Consider the following 13,614-nt stretch of genomic DNA (forward strand, 5'->3'; position numbering starts at 1 on the left):
ATGGAGAGGACTAACTCCATCAGATATTTGAATGAGAGCCAGATACATATTAATCTTACAATTTCTAATACTTTGGGGAGAAGGCAAAAATCAAAGAACTAAAAACAGCACAGACATTTAAGAGTTCAAAAGAAAGTGCTTGTCCTCCTTTCAATTCCAACTTAATTTCATTTAATGACCAAGGTCCAGATCTTGACTTTGCCCATACTGCCTTTGTGACTAATTTGCTACCTTTCTCTTGGCCTCAGTTTGCTCATCTGTAAAATAAGGGGGTTGAAGTGGGTAATGTTTAGAGTCTCTTCCAAATCTATAGCTATGGCCCTGTGATTCTCTGGTTTAGTCCTGCTTCCCTTCTTTGACAGGGGGTAGAAAGTAGAAAATGAATGACATATACATACTTTTCTACTCCAATGGATTTAAGTTATAAGTAGTCATTTATAGGGTTTATTTAGCTTTGAGGGAAATAGAAAATCATATCTAAAACTGAATTTCCTCCCTCAATTCACTCCCAGGTTTAACCTTCCATTTTCTGTTAACGCATCACCGCCATTCTAAGGTTTCCTAGGCTTGTAAAACTTTCTCTTTATTCTGCCTCCTCCCCTCCCCTAACCCTGTCCTTATCTGATGAATTACCAAAATTTTTCTTCAATCTTCCTTCCTTCTTTTTTTTCTTTCTTCTTTCCTTCCTTCCAGAATCTAGCCCTTCCTCTTTATTTCTAAATTCATCACCCTAGTTCAAGTCCTTACCCCATCACACTGGGCAAGCAGTGTGGTAGAGTATGAAGAACGCTGGATTTATTTCAAGATGAACTGAGTTTGAAACCCAGTTCTGCTACTTACTGCCTATGTGATCTTGGGCAAGTGATTTCCTCTCTCTGGGCCTTAGTTTCTCCTTTGTAAAATCAGGGAAATGGATCATTACAAGATGACTTCTAAGGTCCCTTTTAGCTCTAAATCAGTGATGGCTGAAATAGCCCCCTAGCTCCCTCCCCACTTTATCCTGTAGACCTCTGACACAACAATCATTTAATACAACATTTTGTCCTTCTGTATAAGTGCCTATACTAACTCTTGCTCGTCCATCAGATCAAATCTAAAAACCTCCACCTACCATTTAGGACCTCAGAAACTGATGCTACCTTATGGGAGGATGACATGGCATTTTGTAGAATATTGGACTTGGTTTAAGAAAGACCTGAGGTCAAATCCTATTTCATTTTCTAGCTATGCAACTGTAGGCAAGTCTCTTATCCTTCCCAATACTCACTTTCTTCACCTATAAAATTAACAGTTTGGGTTTAAAGGTCTCTAATGTCCTTTCTAGCTCTAAATCTGTGATCCTATGAGCTATCCAGTCTGATGTCAAATTATCAATTAACCAACATTAAGAGCCCACTATGAGCCAGGCATCATGTTAAGCTCCTAATGTGGCTCCTCTGTTCCAGTCTCTTGCATTCAATATGTTCATTACCATCTTTCTGGCTTTGCTCCTTCTGTTTTCCATCATGTAATGCTTTCCTCTTCCTCTCATATAGTCAAATTCTAAACTTCCAGATCTGGATTTGCCTTCAACCTTCTATAATTAAACCTATCTCATGATAATCCTTCCTCAACCACATAATCACATAATTCCTATCATGACTTGAAAAAGTTTTCTAGTTTTTTCACATCTGTATCTTTTACTAGATGGTAAGAATTTATTAAGCATCTGCTATATGCCAGGCATTGTTAAAGGGGCTACAGACCCAAAGAATAAAGTTAAAGAGTCCATACCCTCAAGGAACTCACATCCTGGTGAGGCAGAGAGGGAAATTTTATTGTTCAGTCATGTTGAACTCTTCACAGAACATGGAATTTTATTGGCAAAGATTACTGGAGTGGTTTGTCATTTCCTTCTCCACTGGATTAATGCAAACAGAGGTTATGTGACTTGCCTACAATTAGATAACTAGTAAGTATCTCAGGCAGGATTTTGAACTCAGGGCTTCCTGACTCCAAACCTAGCATTCAACCCATGAGTCATCTAGCTGCCCTGGAGGTATAGCAGTAAGTACAGCATACACAGAACAAGAAAACACAAAAAAAGTATACAAAGGAAATATGACATAAATTGTGGGTAGAAAGCACTAAGAATTGAAGGGCTCACAGATGATGAAGTGATCTTTGACCTGAACCTTGACTGGACCTAGGAATTTCAAGAAAAGGAGGTGAAGAGGGACAGTGTTCCATGCATGGAGATTGACATAAAGGTGAGACTCAGAATGCTGTACACAGGGACAGCAAGAAGTCCAATTTGGCTGAAACATAGATTGCACAAGGAGACAAAAGGAGAAATTAGTTTAAGGAGATGAGTTGGAACCCAATTATAAGGGGCTTTAAACACCAGAGAGTAATCTTAGAGGTAAGAAGGAGCCATTGAAGCTTCTTGAGTAGGGAAGAGACATGACCAGAGTCATGCTTTAGGGATGTTAATCTGGCAGCAACCTGGAGAACTAATTAGAGAGAGGGGAGCATCCTTGAGGATAAGGCCTGGGTCTTCTACTTCTTTTGAATCCATCACATAACCTTTAAAAATACTAACAATATACCAGGCTCTAGATAAATCGAAGTGTTGCTTGAACAGATTTTCAGACCAGTATGGATGAGAATGTATTATTCTTCAGTATTTGTACTATGAATTAATTACATTCTCTAAGCTAATGAATGCAATTGGCTTACCAACTAGATCCCATTCTCCATTTGAGATATAGCCAGAAATGTCTGCTTCTTGCATCTGTAAATCCAGGGACCATCCTCCATAAGACCACGACCCAAACTTTAGTTTGCATTGTTGTACGTCAAAAGGAAACCAACGCACATCAATGTAGCATGAACTCTTGAATATGCCTAGATTGATTGAAGGGTAATCAGAGAAAATAAGAAGTCAATGCAGCATTTACATCATCCCAACTTACATCAAGCAATTTGTTCTTACAACATAATGGGTTCAGAGCCATGCCCAAGATCTATCACTTGTACTTTAAGAAATTAAATGTTTGCTAACTTGTTGAATGGATTAGAGGGCACCATGTTAAAATATTTATGAGGTTCCCTCCTTTAGCAAAGCTCTTCATTCCACGATTCATAAACTGAATCTTTTTATTTTCTTTCAGATGTTAATAGTCTCTTCACAGATCAGATTGTCTGAGACTCAGATTGATTCTTGGACTAAGAGGACCTTGATAAGTCATCTAGTCCATTCACCTGCCTCCAGACAGGACTACATAGAAAACTTTCTGATTTGAAAACTATCATTTTCTTTAAAAATCTCTAAGGCAAAAACACTGTATTTCTTTTTTTTATTCAGTTGGGGATGACAACTCTAATCTAATAATCAAATGCTCCCAGAACATCTCCTGCAGATAGTAAGATGAAAGGATAGGCATTGATCTGAACAATGATCACCTCACCAATAAAGGTCTATTCAGTCCCTCTCATTTGTAACATTAGGCTTCAAAATTTAAGAAGAAAGTAAAGAAATTGGAGAAAATCCAGGGGACCCAAAAAATAATGAGTAGAGGGTTGAAACACAGGCTGTCCCAAAAGTCTGCATGTAGTTTTAAGTTTTAATAGTTTAAAGTTGCACTCAGATTTTTGGGACATGCTAAATATGACTCTGGAAGAAAAGGTTGAGAAATCAATCTTCTAGATAGAAATATATGCAACTAGCCCAGATTCCATAAGCACTGAACAAGATGTAATGGCCTTAAATTATAAAAGGAGGGATTTTCACTGGGTTTAAGAATTTTTTCCTGACAGGGCCTATTAAATATAGAATTGGTTACCAAGTGACATCCCTAAGGGCTTTTAGGAGGAGAAATGACACCTGTCTGGAGTGGTTTAAAAGTAGCCCTGCCTAGAGCCAGAGAAATGGACAAAATGATGGTTGAGGGCATAAATAAGTCATCATTTGAGTTGGAATTGAACAATTAGTTTATACTATTCCTACTTCTTCCTCCAAAAAAAAAAAGAAGCAATTAGGACTAGTAAGTCAAATTCCCATGAGAAACCAAAAGTAATTCTATCTAAAATAGCTCCATCCAGCTGAATAATCAATGTTCTTCTCCACTGGTGATGACTGAATAATGCTTCCAAAGACTCAACCCTTACAAAAGAGTTGCTACTAATAAGGATAGAGAAGAAGCACATGCATACGATAGAAGAGTCATCATGGGACAGATTATAGGATAGCCAGTGCTGAGAAGCCAAATCTGCTGTATAAACTACAGGAAAAACAAACAAACAAAAAAAAACTTGACGTTTTCAAAGGAGAAACCAGCAAAATATCTCAAGTTCAATTCCCAAAAAAAGCTGTTGTAAACTATCTGAACTTTTAAAAATATATAGCTAAGAACAATAAGTGAATCATTTCTCTCAAAGGTCAGTGAAATGTATACTCTAAATCAGACTGCTGCCATCTTGGGGAGGGAGGAGGGGAAGGAAGGAGAAAGAGAAATTCAGAACTCAAAATCTTATAAAAAATGTTAATGTTAAAAACTATCTTTACATGTAACTGGAAAAAATAGAATTATGTTTTTTTAAAAAAAAGTCAATGAAAACAAACTTTCCATTGGTAAAGATTAATGAGGAAAAATCTTTGGATATTCAGGGCTTCAGTTGCCTTACTTACTTATTCCATACCACTATATTATATGCTGCTGAAAAGGAGAACCCGTCCTAGAAGTAGGTCAACAAAGCCTGGTAAGAAAGAAGAAGCTTGATGCAGTGCTAGATATAAAGGTAGAGAGCCTGGGTTTGAGTCTTTCCTCTGTTACTCACTCCCTGCGTGACCTAGAGAGCAGGGGTCACTTCATACCTCTGGGCCTCAGTTTCCTCAACTTTAAGATAAAGGGGTCAGGTGACATCGCTGCAAAGTTCCATTCTAGCTCTAAATCTATGATCTGGGCACAACTCATCAATTATTTCTTTCCCATAAGTGATTAGATTGTGCCTTTAATATATCTCCACTTCTGGTTTTTCAGTCATATACAACTCTTTGTGACCCCATTTGGAATTTTCTTGGCAAAGATATTGAAGTAACTGTCATTTCCTTCTCCAGCTTGTACAGATGAGGAAACTGAGGAAACAGGTTTAAGTGACTAGCAAGCTAGTAAGTGTCTGAAGTCAAATTTGAGTTCAGGAAGATAAGTCATCCTAACTTCAGATCCAATATTTTATCTGCTGCGCTACCTAGCTGTCCTTGTATCTCCACACTGTTTCTTAACCCTCTGGATACACACATAATAAGATAAAAATAACAGTGATAATCAAGTCAGCACTTTAATTCAGTAGGTATCAATTAAGCACTGTTAGGGTACATTGTCATATAGAAAGTATTTGCAGAACATAGTAAAGACCAAAGTAAGTCCTTGTCCCCAAGGAGCTCATAATCCAAAAGTGGGGGGACAGGGGGGAGTAGCAGGCTTGTGATATAGAGAATATGTTAATTACAGTATTGGGCTGAAGGGGAGAAATCAGTCAGAGTTTGATACAGCAGACTGGAGAATGAGTGGGTCTGAGAAAACTTACCAAATTTCAGAAAGACATAGAAAGGGATGGAGATCAAAAGTATTTTATTGACCTGTTTGTAAATACTTTTGGTTCTACTTTGTTTAAGGCTGGAGCGAGATTTTGCCTCTTGTTTTAACCAAATTTGAATTTAAACAATTCTTGTTGATTCAACAGGAATTTAAGCAACTTTCATTTCTTCAGTTTTTGCCTGTGTATGTTTTATGTTACGAGTTAAAGGAAAGAAAGGATGTGGTATGGCAGAGAGTGCTGACTTCCTCTAAGATTCAAAGGCAAAGGGGGAGACCTGGACTGTGGATAAGAGGTAATATCACTTAGCCTTAGCAATATAAGAAACTGACAGCAGCATAGAGGCAGTTCCTGGAGAGGAGTACTGGCATTCCCCTTGACAGAGCACAGCTATCACATAAGGAAAAAGTACTGATCATATCCTCATTAAATGCTGCAGGTCTGTGACACACCTGGACAAAGCACTCTTAAATTCTGTTCTAAACTCACACACACACACACACCATCTTACCTGGAGGGAGGTATTGACAATGTCCTGAAGAATTCACTAAAACATTGGTATGAAATGTAGCATCAAATCGCTCATCAGCACTAAAAAGAGATTAAAGAAATAAATTATGCCTTGCTGATATATAATGGAATACAGTGTGTCCTGAGAAGGAGGTGGTTTCAGACAACCTGGGAAGACTCGGAGGAACTTATGCAGAAGAAAATTAGCAGAGCCAGGAGAAGAATCCATACTACAAGATGGTAGAAACAACCAACTCTGAAAGACTAAGAATGCTGACCCATGCAAGAACCAGCCACAACTGCAGAAGGGTAATGATTCTACCTATCTCCTTACAGTGAGGCAATAGACAAATAAGGAAAATGAAATATACATTTTTAATGTGGCCAGTGTGGAAATCTGCCTGTTTGACTATGTATATTTGTTGCATTTTTCACCCCTGGAGATGGAGGTGAGAGGAAGAGAAAATATACCAACTGGGGAAAAAAGGTTTTTTTTTAATTTCGTAAGTCAGCGCTAATAAGGAGTTAACTTCCTGAGTCACCCCTATGTTGGCAATTAATATGGTCAGATTAACTTGGGCAACTTCCCTGGGAAAGGCAGACAGCCCAGGATCCAGGGCTGAGTTTGTCACAGTCAGCACAAACCAGTAGCTGAAAGATGTTTCCAGAGCACTGCACTGCATGAGTCGATTCCATAAGTGTGCATCACTTTGTAGGTGAATATAGACATATTTTTCTTAACATCAAGTAACCAAGAAGATACACCTTATTCATCTCTAACATGTCAGGCAAAGCCCAGTTTTTATGTATCTGTGCCTGACTCAATTCAAAATCAACTCTCAAATGAGCATTGATCATGTTACAAGGAAAAGAATGAAGACTACAGCTCTTTAAAAATGCAGTTTGGTATTATTGGAAACAAGGGCAACCATGCTCTTGAGAACGAGATGGGAGGAAAAACTAGGCTGCCATAAAACTGTCAAGGGATACTCTAGGCATTCCTCTACAACATAATGAGAGGGGTAGGGAGGAGGCTATACATAGACATGCCCACACACGTCCCCTGGAATCGGATAAAGCCTGCTTTGCCCAGGTAGAATGCTGGCCCAGACTATTGAGCTAGGGTGAGTTAGTTGGGATCTGTACAGTAAATGCCAATCTCTCCTCTTTCTGGAGCTCTCCTGATCTACCTCATCAGAAGGTTTTGGTACAGCAATGAAGAACAGAACGCTATCAGAAACTAAGAACTCATCAGAGAAGCCACCATTGGAGGCCACCTCAAATAAATCACTTCAGGATTTGGAGTAAATAGCACTGGGCTCAAATCTTAGATTTGTTGTTTACAACCCATGTAACTCTGGGCAACTATTTCTCCATCTGAACTTCAGTTTCCTTATCTGGAAAAGGATGGATCGGACTAGATGTCCTCTAAAGGCTCTTCCACCTCTAAATCTATGGTCTTCTCATCCTAGCTACTGCATAAAAAGTATGAACAAGCTTTTCTCGGCTTAGCCCCATCTGAGGTTCATCTGTAGCTCCTGCAAAGGGAGTTTGGGGAAATGGACAATCACTACTGGCTGGGGCAAGGGGCACAGAGAAAATAGCACATCCAGAGGACTTTCATATGCAAAAACAGGAAAGGTGAATTCACTGGCTTATAGTATACAACCTCAATTCTCTTCCTTTTTTGAAAACTGAAACTCTGCTATTTTCCAACACTGTAGTATGTCCCTGGTTGCCTACAGTCAGTCCAAACTCCTTAAGGACAGGGACTGGTTTTTGTTCTTTTTGTTTTTTCACACTGAGGGCTTAGCATAGTGTCTGACACATAGCCTACTACCCTTCGCTTGATAGTGAGTCAGGAAGTCATATATGTTCTATATGCTTGCTGGGCCCAGTGACTTGAACTCATAAAGGGTATGTGGTTTCTTTCTTACTATGCTCTAACTTATCAAAAGCATCCCCTGCCTATTATCCATTTTTGTTCTGTCCTTTCTAATCCAAAGATCAGCCTTTTTGACCAAGAAAACAGAAGCAAAATACAAGTTAAGCAGTTCTATTTTCGCTGTCATTCGCTATCCTCATGCTATCCCCGCCAAGCTGTGGTCCTATGCAGCTTTAATCCACCTCTGTTATCATTAGCTTTCCTTCCCTGTCTCACTCTGGGAAATTTAGTTCTCCTGATGTTTTTCTTATAGGACCATGCAATGGTTTTTCATAAGGTCTTGTGAATCCTTGGCACCAAAACATGATTTGAATGATTGGGTGAGCCAGGTAGTCCATAAACAATGATTGAACATTTCCTATGTGATAGGCATTTACTAAGGGCTTAGAATAACAAAGCACCAAAAACACAGCCCCTATCCAAGGAAATCCCATTCTAATAGGAAAAGCTACATGCAAATAATTTTACATATATGATATAGATACATATAAACACACATATAATCTATAGAGTAGTGTCAAAGTCAAATAAAAACAGGTCCCACATGACTTAGAAAACCACAAATTAACATTATCTGTGTTGTACTATGTATTATTTATTTTGTCAAACATTTCCCAATTATGTTTTAATCTGGTTCAAGCTGCTCTAGGGAGTTTGATACCCCTGGGAAAGAAAGGTAATCTCAGAGAGGAAAGCACTAGCACTAGTGGGGGAGGCACAAGAAAAAGCACCCTACAGAGGGTGGAATTTGAGCTAAGTCTTTAAGGAAACTATAACTCCAGGAGGAGAAAGTGAGGAGAAAGAACATTTCAGGCACAGGGGAGAAACACAGAAGTGAAAAGATGCAAAAAACAGCAAGATCTTTGTTGTGCTGAATCACAGTACTTAGGGGGACACAAACTGTCCAAAGACTAGAAAAGTAGTTGTAAAAAACTTTAAATGCCAAAGTCAGACTTGCATTTTAGGAAGATGACTTCAGCAGCTAATAGAAAGATGTCCTAAAGTAGAAGAGAGACTTGAAGCAGAGACCAATCAGAGGAGTCTTGCAATAACCCAGGCCAGAAGAAACAGTGTCAGAGCTGCAGCTACCAAAAAGTCAGAAATGATGATGTAAAATGTCTTTATCAGACTCCCGCAACCTGGTACTGGGCTATCATGACAGGGATGGAGCATCACTGCCTAGCAAACCTTGCCAGAAGGAACATGCAAATGTGAGAGAAGTAGCGAAGCCCATCTAAAACTGACCTTCCACTGGATGATAGAATCGTGAACATTTAGAGGACAGACAAATATACCTGAGTACAGTCATATCATGCTTACTGCTATAACAGCTCTGGCTGAGGTTCACTGGCTGCAAAGTTTATAGTCTGTAGAAAGTACTGTCAGGGTGATTGATCCCTCAGGTTTCTAAATTCAGCTCTTTACAGCAGCACATCTGCCTGCGGATTGCTACGGTGCAGAAGAGAAGTGATAACAAAGTTGAATCTATTGAAGAACAATGCCCACCACATCTGACATTGAATGAACTTCCAGAGTCTGCTAACAGTGTGGACAACAACGGGATGCCATGCCCCTACAAGATGGCACCTCCATACCTCAAATGTGATCAGTTTCTTCTGGACTGCTTATTTCTTTTCTATACAGTCAACTTTTGGGAGAAATAAAGGCAGGACTGGAACAGGGAACTGTATGAACTGTGAAAGGGTAACATCCACAATGATAACTCAACGAATTAAGCTCTTTCCCCATTGTTTTTGTTCATCTGGAGACACCAAGAAAAAGCAAAAGGAAACCAGTTCTTCAAGTCACCATGTGAGTTCTCTCCCTTTGGTGTCCACCAGAAAAACTTAGGGGCTTAAGCAGATCATTGACAATGTGTGGAAGAAAATTCTGCACTCTGCATTTTAGTCACAAGCCTGTCAGAAAATTTTTTTTATTATTTTAGATTAAATTAATTCTAAGCATCTTCTGCTTAGAGGAGGGGTTCTTAACTTTTTTTGTCTCCTGGACCCCTTTAGCAGTCTGGTGAAGTCTATTGACCCCTTCTCAGAAGGATGTTTTAAATTTCATAAAATAAAATGCATGGGATTATAAAGAAAACTATTTTTATGAATGAAATATAGAAATATGTTATACCTATCATAAATATATAAAATTCTAATACATAAATATGTATTGTATATAACATATAATAAAATAAAATGTATAAATTTATTTTTAAAATATATAAATAAATATTACATAAAATGTCATTTTCAAAATATTTTTTATAAAGCTCATGATTCCAAGGTTAAGAATTCCTGACTGAGAAAGATGGGAGGGGGTCCAAAAATGAACAGTTTCCTCATCATTTCAAAACTCTCTAACACAAGTCATTTTGGTATTACAATTTATATCATTCTCAGACAACAGACAAAACTCCACAGTCAAAATTCAAATTAACCAAGGGATACAGAATTTAGAAAATAATTCACTTCAACAAACAAAACAATAGTTGCTTAACTGGGAGCAAACTCAAGAAGAACAATTTTCCTAAAATTGTCAATCCCCCTTTGACCACTCCCTCCAAACATTCTCTTTTCCAACTGGTCAAAGCTGGACTCAAGAGATATTTCCATTAACTGAAGTAATAAAAGTCTTCTCCCTTCTCTTAAACTGATCACTGCCCTAATCCAACAAGGCAATGGGCAAGAATACCACTTCTACCCTATTTCAAAAGGGGGAACTTTTTAATAGTTTAAATTTAGTTTAATTCCTCAAAGAGAGTGGTTAGGTCTTTGGTAAGGGGGTAGAAAGAAGAAGAGGGCATAGTTTGGATGATATGGTTTCTCCTCCAAATTTCTCATCCAAAGCCTTCAGACTAGAATTCTGGGAAAAACATTTCCTCAATATTTCTAAAAGACGATGGCAGGAGGAGTCTGCTTCCACAAGAATCATTCTCACCTCTTTGGTCTTCAAATCTTGTCCCTTCTACCTTACATCTGTCTTGTATCTGTCTCCTTCTTTCCATTCACATTGTCACCATCCCATCATCAACTCTTTTCTGCACTATTTAAATAGCCTCTGAATGACTCTGCCTGACTCAAGTCTCTTCCCTCTCCAATACCCATCTTCCAAAGTGATTTTGCCAAAGTCCACATCAGTCCCCTATTCAATGAACTCCAGAGGGTCCCAGTCACCTCTGAGTTTACATACAACTATTCTGTTTGGTATCTAACCTCCTTAACAACTTAACTCCAATCTACCTTTCCATACTTGTTATTCATTATTCACTTTGATACACCCTACAGTATGGCCAAATTGGATTTTTTGTAATTCTTCACAGACATCACATCTTACATCTTTATACTTCTGCATAGACCCATACCTGAAACAAACTCCCACTTAACTTTCAACTCTAAAATTCCTAGTTTCCTTTAAAATTCACCTCAAACAGCACCTCCTGCTTCAGATGAGGTACTGAGGCAAATGGTGACTTGGCCAGGGTCACGCAAGTCTGAAGCCATCAAGAAGATGGGTCTTCCTGACTCTAGACCCAGCACTTTATTCACTGTACTATCCTACTACTAACAGTATAGCCTTATCCAAATCACTTGTAAGTCTCAGACCCTTGATTTTTTCAGTTATAAAAGGTGCCTAAAATTATTTATGCTAGCTCACTCACAGAGGTCATCAATCAATCAGCATTTATTAAACATCTATTGTGTTCCAGATACTGTTCCAGATAGCAGGGATACAAAGAATGAGCCAACTCCTATTCTCAAGGAGCCTGTGAAGAAAGTGATTTGTAAACCCTTAAAACACTCTATAAAATGTGAGCTATCATTATTATTACCAACTCAGCAGTCTCAAGCCTTAAGGCTTCTCAGTATTGAATCTATTTAGTTCTAAATAGACCAGAAAACACTGACTAAGGTGGACTTGAGGCTGATATTGGGGGGACGGGAGAAAACATGATTAAGTGCTCAGCAGAAAATAAATGATGTGAAGTAAATACCAATACAGCAAGAGAACAAAATGAAGAAACTACGGGAATACAGGTAACACAAAAAACCTACCTCTTGGCAGGGGATGATAATACAGGGAAAAGAAAAGAGCAGAAAGTGAAGAATAAATAACAAAAATAGAATCCTATGATTCCCTAAGTCCATGTACAATGTGCTTCTCAACTATTTAAGTGCCAGGTCTAAGTATGATTAATATTGCTTCTTATTAATCCTTCATTCTCCCTGGCTTACAACATCTCTGGGAGACAGACCAGAAACAGAATGAATGAAGATGAAGTAGCTAGGAAGTGGCATGAATGGGGAGACAGTGGACACACCAAATTTCTTAAGAAGAAATAAAGCTTTGAGAAAGAAACCACATGATGGACATTTTAAACTAGTTTCCACTTTTATTCACACATTTTAAATGCTAGCAGTTGGCAGCATGGAACTTCAGTGCCCATCACCAATAAACCTTGAAAAAGATGGAGTTTTCTGAGTATTTCCAAGTATCAGAGCTCCTGAACCATTATGATCAGGGCCAGTAGACTCACTTCACCAAATATTGCCCATTTTTCCAGTGCAATGAGACTTCTAGGCTCTCTATGCATAGTGCAATAATGAAAACGGTGAATTGCATCAAGCCACCAATAAGTAGAAAATGAACCTGTTTGGTTGCCAGTCACTTGTTTTATTGACTTCAGGTCATATTTGCCTTTGTTTAAGCTAATTTATCTAGACCTTTGCTGCCATTAAAAGCAGCAAATTAGCAAATTAGGTTTGAGGTTAGGAGGCAAGCCCTATAACACCTAATTAATTCCTCCAAAGCAGCTTAATTGTACCTTAATCATTGGCCCCTAGGTCAAGCTTTCCATAGGCATGGATGACGGAGAAAAGCAAGTTCTTAGCAATCATCGTCAACTTGTATTTTCCAAACATAACAATAGTTTTCATTAAAAATTAATCAAATAGTCTGATAAGTTCCTATTTCTGTATATAACAGTGGAACATCCCAAGAAATTCAAGAGGAATGTTCATGATACAAGTCAAGGATGCTTATCACTAAACTTCACTGTTCTTAATGATAAGCATGACTTCCAGATCTAACTGTCCAGTCCTAGTCTTATTCTAGAGCTCCAAACCTATATCACCAACTGCCTACTAGATATTTCCTACTGGATATTCCTTAGGCATCTCAAACTCAACACATTCAAAAACGAATTCATTTCTTTTCCCCCAAATCCACTCTGTTCCAAATTTCCCTATTTCTGTCAAGAGTATTACCATCCTTCCAGTCATCTAGGTTTGAAATCTCAGAGTAATCCTCACCCCCTTACCTGTTCAACCCACATCTTTAATCATAGATCAGATCTTATTGATTTTCTCTCTAGTATAATCTACCAGAGAAGAAAATGGCAAACTGCTGCAATATCTGTGTCAAAAAAACCTCATGGACAGTGCGGTCCAAGAGGTCACAAAGAGCTGGAAACAACTGAACAATTGAGAAACAATGTGCCAGGGAAGGGAAGAGAAAAACAATAGACATTGATAGAGCATCTGTTGTGTGCCAGGCACTGTCCTGAGTGCTTTTATAAG

At 38.4% G+C, this 13,614-nt stretch overlaps 1 protein-coding gene across 2 annotated transcripts in view; it reads right to left on the minus strand.

The window, feature by feature from the left end:
* Positions 1–13,614, minus strand: part of CHRNA7 (cholinergic receptor nicotinic alpha 7 subunit) — a 163,522-nt gene that overhangs the window by 19,136 nt on the left and 130,772 nt on the right. For both annotated transcript variants that reach the window (XM_072615591.1, XM_072615588.1), the window contains 2 exons: positions 6,089–6,168; positions 2,719–2,886 (listed from right to left, as the gene is read on the minus strand). In XM_072615591.1, the coding sequence (XP_072471692.1) occupies positions 2,719–2,886; positions 6,089–6,168 (248 nt within the window). The remainder of the gene's footprint in view (positions 1–2,718; positions 2,887–6,088; positions 6,169–13,614) is intronic.

The sequence above is a fragment of the Notamacropus eugenii genome, chromosome 1, assembly GCF_028372415.1.
Source record: "Notamacropus eugenii isolate mMacEug1 chromosome 1, mMacEug1.pri_v2, whole genome shotgun sequence".
Lineage (NCBI taxonomy): Eukaryota > Metazoa > Chordata > Mammalia > Diprotodontia > Macropodidae > Notamacropus > Notamacropus eugenii.